The 8,732-nt window shown below is 41.2% G+C and overlaps 1 protein-coding gene across 1 annotated transcript; it reads right to left on the bottom strand.

Moving 5' to 3' along the window:
• LOC113130839 (transketolase-like) lies at positions 1 to 8,434 on the bottom strand. Its single transcript, XM_026307767.2, has 14 exons — positions 8,232 to 8,434; positions 7,438 to 7,555; positions 7,174 to 7,287; positions 6,987 to 7,084; positions 6,031 to 6,222; positions 5,719 to 5,837; positions 5,366 to 5,562; positions 5,080 to 5,244; positions 2,621 to 2,777; positions 2,018 to 2,148; positions 1,811 to 1,894; positions 1,576 to 1,669; positions 954 to 1,076; positions 1 to 272 (listed from the first exon to the last, which is right to left on the bottom strand). The coding sequence occupies exons 1-14, from the start codon at positions 8,336 to 8,338 to the stop codon at positions 85 to 87; spliced, it is 1,887 nt and encodes a 628-aa protein (XP_026163552.1). The 5' UTR covers positions 8,339 to 8,434; the 3' UTR covers positions 1 to 84.
• Positions 8,435 to 8,732: the final 298 nt, after the last annotated feature.

The following is an 8,732-nucleotide window of genomic DNA, read 5'->3' as shown; positions in this document are numbered from 1 at the left end:
GTAATGTGAATCAAAATCATATTTAGCTGTTTATCTTAATCTGAAGGGGGTGTGATTAAATAGGTGGTTGTGGCAGGGGGTTAGTTATTTCGCATTGGTAGAGCTGCTCAGCATCTTGCGAATTGCCTGAGCAATGGCATCACGGTCAATGCCATAGATCTTAAGCAGCTCGTGTGGTTTGCCACTCCGAGGAACGTGAGACACAGCCAAACGATGCAGATTGAAGCCAGATTCATTGACCATTGCTGAGCACACTGCCTCCCCGAGGCCACCTGTGGAACAACAAGTACATGAGATGCAGATGGAAGACAAATCCTCAAAGGATATGGTATTGTAGTGGCCTAATATGTTTGAAGTAAAAATCAGCCTTTGTATACACATCACAAAGAAGTAAATCATACAGAAAACTAAAAAAGACTATAAGTGAGTGTAAAGCATATCCCCCTTGGCCACTGAACCACAATTTTTCTTGGTCGCAAGGTAAAATGCGTGAGCTACCCAGCACTGACTGATTCCAGTTGCCAAATATTCCTTGTCCAGTCAGGTCCATGCCATCACACATCCCCTTCCTCTGAACAGGCGCAGGACATGGCTGGCTGTGGTATCTAGGTCACAGCGAGCCCCATGGGCACAGGCTCAGTTGAGGAAATCTGACAGCACTCTGCCTCTCTGACTCTAACACTTACAAAATGCACCACAATACCAATACCTTGCCTGCAATGAGTGCATACACAAGAGTCAGACTACCCTCAGCCAATGAGCAAATGCCATCACATCTTGTCTCTGTTGCTGCACCAATGGAAATGTGCCACCACAAAACACACGAGGATATGGACCAGTGACAGGGCTTTGGCTGCATTATGCTTAGAGGCTTGTTGCTGCAAGGTTGGTAGTAGTCATTCAATATGCAGAAGCTGAACAAGAGGTTATAAATAACTTTTATGGAGACCTACCTTCATAGTAATGGTCCTCTACGGTGAGGATTCGTCCTCTGGTGGCACGCGTGTGGTCAATGATGGTTTTGACATCCAGTGGTTTAATTGTGAAGGGGTCAATAACCCTGACTGAGATCCTCTCTGTAGGATGAATGTCAGTAGACAAGTGCAACACATAAAAAGACCTGAGTGATTAATGACATGTATATAACTGAGCCATAGATTGTATACAGTGGTTCTAGGGCCTGGAGTACTATATAAATGTCATAACTCTAATGCATGTAAGAGATAATATAGTGCTAAATGTATTGTAAGTGAATTAAATAATCTAAATAACAAAGGTAACTTGTACAGATGTAGTGTAATTTATTAGGCTGCCTGATTAATCAAGCATTGTTTATGCTTAATGACTAAGTCATGACTAAGACCAGGCTAATATTTATGAATTAATTCTAGTGCATACAAGCTCAGGGACATCTCAAAATGCATTTAAATTTGCTCTGAGAACAGACAAAGCTAAGATAAAGTGTTAATTATAGCATATATCTAAGTTAATCAATGTAAACAAAAATGAAATCATAATGAATTGTAACAGACACCAACCCTAATGAACAAACGTCAGTGTCTCACTATACTGTACCTTTCTTTAAATGTTCAGCTGCAGCCAGGGCCTCATGCAAAGTCACTCCAGCTGCCACCACAGTCACCTGGTCCTCCTTGCTCTGGTACACCACCTGGCAAAGGGAGAGGTAGCATGTGGTGTTTAAGGATTAAGTTTTAACAGTGCTTGGTTTGTTTATTTTGGAGCAATAGTTTGCTGTTTTCATTCTTTCCCCACTGTCTTACCAGCTATGGAAGCATAAAGACCACCTCACCTTAGCCTGTCCAACATGGAAGTCCTCGTTGCTGTTATAAATGATGGCATTATCTTGGCGGCTTGTTCGGATGTAGGAAACACCCTTTTTGAGAAGGGAAAACATGACAAACATATGACCACAGGGGACATTTTCACAGAAAACTTTTTCTTTTTTAAATAGAAAAGGGTTCAGATGATACTATAGGGAAGAAAGGCCTTTAACTACCTTCGTGATTGCAGCCAGTTCCACAGCCTTCTCTGTTGACACACCGTCACTGGGATAGAAAATGGTCGCTGTGGGAAGGGCCCTGATCATAGCAATGTCCTCTAGACTCATCAGAGAGGGGCCTTCCTCCCCTGTAACATACACAACTGTAGCTTATACATCCAACAATAAAAACTAAATCGAAAAAGTTACAGGTCAGGTGAGTTGATCCATGCAGACCCACAGACATAAAGGCAGATTTTGCATGCAGTGTACCTGCACTAACAGAGGGACACCTGGTTCCCTTCAGACAGCTTCCAGGGTAGACAGGAAGGGAGAAAACGGGAGGATTGAGTACTAGCTGAAAGGCCAGGGGGTAAATGGTAAGGAAAATAGAGGATTAGAAGGAAAACTGAAAGGACTGCAACAACATCACACTCACAAACACAGTGCGATCATTCTCAGATACATTTATCACCATCAGGAACCCTGTGAATGTGGCTGCTATGAAGTGTCTAGTTTTGGTGTGGGGGAGTAAAGGTGAATTCTGTGAAGGTGTGGGTGTTGGTGAGGTGTGTGAGGGGGGTTGAGGTGTGCATGGCTCATTAGCAATGCTTTACTAACCAGTGGACAGGCCGCAGTGGGAGCCACACAGGTTGATGTTGCTTTCTGAGATGGCTGCCATACGTAGCTGGTCGTAGGCTCGGGTAAACAAGGAAGCAAGAGTGCTGGCAAACACAATGTTCCTGTCACGGGCCGCACATCCCATTGCAACACTGACCTGTATAAGAAATGTGTTCTTTCTTAGTATATATATAAGAGACGTAACCTTTCTGCATGTGCCTAATTAGACAGGCAGGTCACACACAACTAACCCCAAAAAGATATATATAAAGGCAAAGGCAAAGGCAAATTTATTTGTATAGCACCTTTCATACACTACGCAATTTAAAGTGCTTTACAAGGCATATAATTACATTAAAAGCATTGAAAAGAGCATTTAAAAATAAAGACATTTAGCATAAAATAAATTTAAATCAAGTAAAGTAAATTAAAATAAAACATAAAAGCACATTAAGAAAACAAAGATGAACAATTATTCGAGGGCAGCAGTAAACAACAGAGTTTTCAGTCCTGATTTGAATGAGCTGACAGTTTGAGCAGACCTCAGGTGTTCAGGAAGTTTGTTCCACAAGTGAGGAGCATAGTGACTGAATGCTGCTTCACTTTGTTTGGTTCTGGTTCTGGGAACACACAGTAGACCTGTCCCAGATGACCTGAGGGGTCTGGAAACCTCATAGGGAATTAATATATCTTGGATATATTTTGGTCCACAACCATTTAGTGCTTTATAAACTAGCAATAAGATTTTACAATCTATCCTTTGACTAATGGGAAGCCAGTGTAGTGATCTGAGAACTGGTGTGATATGGTCCAGTGTTTTGGTGTTTGTAAGGACTCTGGCAGCAGCATTCTGGATTAGCTGCAGCTGCCTGATTGACTTTTTGCTAAGACCTGTGAACAAGCCATTACAATAATCTAACCTAATGAAAATAAATGCGTGAACAAGTTTTTCTGCATCTTGTTTAGACAGAAAACCTTTTATTCTAGCAATGTTTTTCAGGTGGTAATTGGAAGATTTAGTGATGGATTTTATGTGGTTGTTAAAATTCAGGTCTGAGTCAATGATTACACCAAGGTTTCTGGCTTGATTTGTAGCTTTCAATGACATGGAGTCAAGGTGAGCAATGACCTTTGACCTTTCATTTTTGGGGCCAAAAACAATCACTTCTGTCTTGTCTGTATTGAGCTGGAGAAAATTCTGGCGCATCCATTCTTTGACTTGATTAATACACTCACATAATGAAATTAGAGGACTATAATCATGAGATGATACTGATATATAAAGTTGGGTGTCATCTGCATAGGTATGGTAGTCAATGTTGTGGTATTCCATAATCTGAGCAAGGGGCAGCATGTAGATATTGAATAAGAGAGGACCAAGAATAGACCCCTGAGGAACCCCACATTTCATTTTTGTTCGCTCAGAGTCATAGTTACCAAGTGAGACAAAATAGTCTCTATCTTGTAAGTAAGATTTTAGCCAATTTAACACTGAGCCAGTAACTCCCACCCACGCTTCTAGTCTATCAAGCAGCACATCATGATCAACTGTGTCAAATGCAGCACTGAGATCCAGTAGTACTAAAACAGAGGTTTTGGATTCATCATTATTTAAATGTAAATCATTTAAAATTTTAATATTTTTTTTATAACCAGAAGGCTAAATATTTGTGGCAAAAACCATATTTGGAAGCCTCTTACCCCAAATCTCTAAAGCTTATTTTCCAATATGGGTGGAATCAGTGGCACATGTCCAGTCACAAATAACTTCCTTTGTCTTCAAATCTCTCCAACCCTGCAACTTCTTTCTTTGCTTTGTCAAAAGCGACTGGTAAATTTATACACATCTATTTGGTGAAAGTCAATTTGCCAGTTGCTTTTAAGAAACTTTGATTTTATAGTAAACATCTTCATACGTAAAGCCAAGTGATTTTCATTTAATCAACCAAATCCATTCTGGTTGTGTCACTGAACTTTACATTTTTCTTATTCAGTCAACCAGATGGTCCCAGCCTCTGTACTGATTAATATTTTACTCCTGAATACACTTGTCTTGAGTACTTACCATCATGCACATGTCTGACCTACATTGAAGTTACTGCTGAAGCCATTACAGTACAGGGAATTAAAGTCTGATCACTCTTCTATTATTTAGATAAAATAATGACAGGCAAAGAAACCAAACCGCTCAGCATTCACGCTGACCAGAACAAAGCAGAGCTGTGTCTTTACCCATCATTATAATATGGATAGACATAGAAGTCATGTATAATTAAATACACATGCTCAAATGCACTGTTGTCAAATCTGAGAAAGCAGAGAAAGCCCTTTAATTTGTGTTTCTAATAGGCATGAAAAGAAAATAAGATAATAGGTCAAAAATAGGATAAGTAGAATATACTGGTTAATACATGAAGGTCTTCAAAATACCTTCCTCAAGCTTTATGACATGATCTTACCATGTTCTGCTGAGCAATGTAGCACTCGATAAAGCGGTTGGGATGCTCATTCTTGAAGATCTCTGAGTACGTGAGGTTGTTGGTGTCTCCATCAAGGACCACAACTCGTTCATTGTAGCGGCCCAGCTTGGCCAAAGCCATCCCGTATGCTTTCCGTGTTGCAATCTAGAATACAAAGAAAGAGAGACCACTTTTATGTTGCATTTATTCATTTGTGTTCTGCAGACTTGTTAGCCTGCTGTACTTGAGAATACATGTACTTTATACTTGTGCCGAGGTGACAGACCTTTTCTCCAGCCTTGTAGCTGGGAGCACTTGGCATCCTTATGTTTCTCAGGCTAACCGGTGGAGAGTCCTCTATGGGAGCAGGTGGGTACAGGTGCTTGCTGCTGCTGATGATGCGGCTCTGCAGATCCTTTATAACCATCTCAGCCATGTCTTTGGACAGAGGCTTAGCGTGCCAGCCTAACTTATCTTCTGCAGCTAATGCCACATAAGTAACATATCATATTGGTAGAACACTGATTAGTAATAAGAGTTACAGAATCATTCTGCAAAGTTGATGCAGCATGCTTTGTGCAGTGAATGTATATTTGAGAGAAAGAGAAATATCTTTGCAGATGAGGAGTTGATAGTTACCTGGAATGCCTTTGCCCTTAATGGTTTTAGCGATGATGGCAGTGGGTTGGTGGCGTGGCTGGCTCAATGCCTTGCACAGCTCTTCCACACTGTGTCCATCCACAGTAATGGCGTGCCAACTGCACATATACACATATTCAGGCCCCACATCAAAACATATTTCTGCTTCTCTTGATCAGACGGAATAGACACAAATCCTACAGATTTTTGCAAAACACTACCTTAACTTTTTATGTATTTTTAGAACACACATTAGGACTTGCACATGTTCACTAACCAGCCTGTGCAATTTGCAGTTTCATGCACTATTACCCAAAAGCTTCACAGCGTTTCTGGTATTTCTCCACATGATGCTGCAGGGGTGCAGGGTCACTTTGGCCCAGGCGGTTGATGTCCATGATGGCCAAAAGGTTGTCAAGCTGGTAGTAGGAGGCAAATGACATGGCCTCCCAGACTGCACCCTCAGACATCTCGCCATCCCCAAGCAGGCAGTAAACACGGTAACTGAGATGCAGAACAGGATGAGACTGTACGATTAGTGTGTCCGCACATGTTTTGTGTGGTGATGTGATGTTTGGAAGAGAGTGGAGGATTGTGCTTTTAAGAAGTGGTATATCTAACAAAAATAGCCTCTAACCTTTCCATTATCTGACAGTTGGGTTGGTAAAAGCTGTGACATGATAAACTTTTTCCAAGATCTTTTACTGTGCTGAATTTCACTGTCTCCTAAATCTGTCTTCTAAAAGAAACCCACAGAAACCTTAAACAGGTCAAATGATCATCTTATTTTATTTAAAAAAGTCTCAAATATTGCCAGGTGAGTCAAAATTACCTCTCTGCAAAAATCCTTTTTGCTGCAAATGTAATGTAATGGTACATCTGAACAACAGACAGAAAACAAATATTCTGTAGAAAGAAGAATATGTGAATTTGATTCTGAGATGATATCAGCCTGGATGGCTTTGGATATGACTTCTGGGCCTGTGATTATTAGAGCAGAAGAATCATGAGAGCAGAGCATGTAGCTGTAGCTGCAGCACACACCCACAGACTCTCAAAAATCCTAATCACCAGACACTCTCATGCAGAACTAATACTGAAATAAACACAACCCAAAAATATATAGTACATCAACACATGATAATGTGTAAATACATGTAAAATGTGGTTGAGTCAATGTTTCTCTATACTTTTTTCATATAAACAAGAAGCTGTCAACTTAGGATCAGTTTTTGATTTTGTCTGTGTCTACATGTATGAAGGATTACCTGGACTTGTCAAAGTATTTCCCAGTGTAAGCCATTCCACAGGCTACACCAAGGCCCTGTCCCAAGGAGCCAGTGGCTACGTCAACAAATTGCTGCTTCTAAAATCCACACAACAAATACAGACCAAGGTGTTATTAAAAACTGTTGATTCTATGTTTAGGCTCAATGAGAGTATCTGGCAGCCTACAGGGGTTGGGTGGCCCTCCAGGGTGGAGTCAACCTGGCACAAGCTGAGCAGCTCGCTCTCCTTCAGGAAACCTGTTTCAACCCACATGGAGTAAAGGGCTGGAGCCGCATGACCCTGTTGTGAAAAACATTTAAAAATCCACATTAGCTTTGTGAAAAAAAAATCAGCCACCGAAAAGGTCAAGGTTCTGTTTGACATTTACATACACACAAAGATGAAACGCAGGCCTAGTGTCCAAGGTTGCTGCCACTGACTGGTTCTCACCTTGGACAAGATGAAACGGTCGTTGTTGAAGTTCCTGGGGTCTTCAGGGCGGTACTTCATGGTGTGGAAGAAAAGCACAGACATGATTTCTGCCACACTGCAGCATGATGTGGGGTATCTGTAAGACAGAGGAGATCGCTCTCTATATGTCAGATGTATCTACTAATGTACAATAAACCTACAATGATAGTTCCAACATCTTTATTATGAAAAGCAAATAATTAATAATAGAATAGATATTAAATTGCCCACCAACACAGCTCCATCCACTGCTCTGAAATATGGAAAGTGAAAGGGTTCTGATGGATGATAACCCTCTTGAGTATTCATATGTACAAAATTAAAACCCTTGTCTCTTTGAAACTGGCTAATCCTTTGAAAAGGATCGTTGTGCTTGCAGCAGCCACACAAGCGTCGAATCCATCTGCAACATATGTTCCACTCAGCATTGCACATGGAGGTCTCTTGTGCCCAGTACTGCACAAGAGTCTATACCTTTCCAAAGTCAGAAATCAAATACAATATTTATTGTCAAAACAAATTACATGTAAAATTTTTAAATGGTTATGATTGGATTTTCAAAACATCAAGGAGGAGAACAGAGGGAAGACACATTTCTCCTTTGGCCCTTTGTCTCATGTCTTTGTCCGACCGTGTATGGACATCAATGTATGTAGTTACATAGGTTTGGTGTTCATCTACTGCACTGAAAGATTAAGTTTGCATTAAGTTTATATGTTCACTGTTTTCACAGTTTTCAAGGTCGTGTGTGAAAATCAGTGGATGACACTCACCCGCTGCCCGCTGCAGTCGTTGCCTTGATGGAGTTGATTCTGAGGCGGTTGGCAATGTTCCTCAGCACCTGCACTGTCTGCTGGTCAGGTTTGTGGTAATCCTCCATGAAGGCAAAACGTCAAGTTCCACAACACCAGAAAAGTCGACCAACTAATATCCTCTGTCTGGTTTGTGTATTTTGAATGTGTGTGTGTGTGTGTGTGAGTGGCAGAGGCAGAGAGAAAGAGAGGGAGAATGAAGGAGGTCTGAATCTGGATTTATCCACCAGGCATGCATACACGAAAGTGCACAAGGATACACTACACACACGCACACACGCGCACACACACACACACACACACACACACACACACAGACAGACAGACAGACATGGAGGAGGGGGAACACAGTGACGTGAACTGGGTGTTACTGTTAAAATCGAATGGCACTCACTCATTGGTTACCATGTGACTGGGATGGTAGAGGTGTGTCACAGCCACAGATGTGCATTAGTGTGTGTG

Source organism: Mastacembelus armatus, chromosome 5 (assembly GCF_900324485.2).
Source record: "Mastacembelus armatus chromosome 5, fMasArm1.2, whole genome shotgun sequence".
In the NCBI taxonomy this organism is placed as follows: domain Eukaryota; kingdom Metazoa; phylum Chordata; class Actinopteri; order Synbranchiformes; family Mastacembelidae; genus Mastacembelus; species Mastacembelus armatus.
Note: the sequence above shows the minus strand (reverse complement) of the source record. Positions and strands in the feature narration are given on the sequence as shown.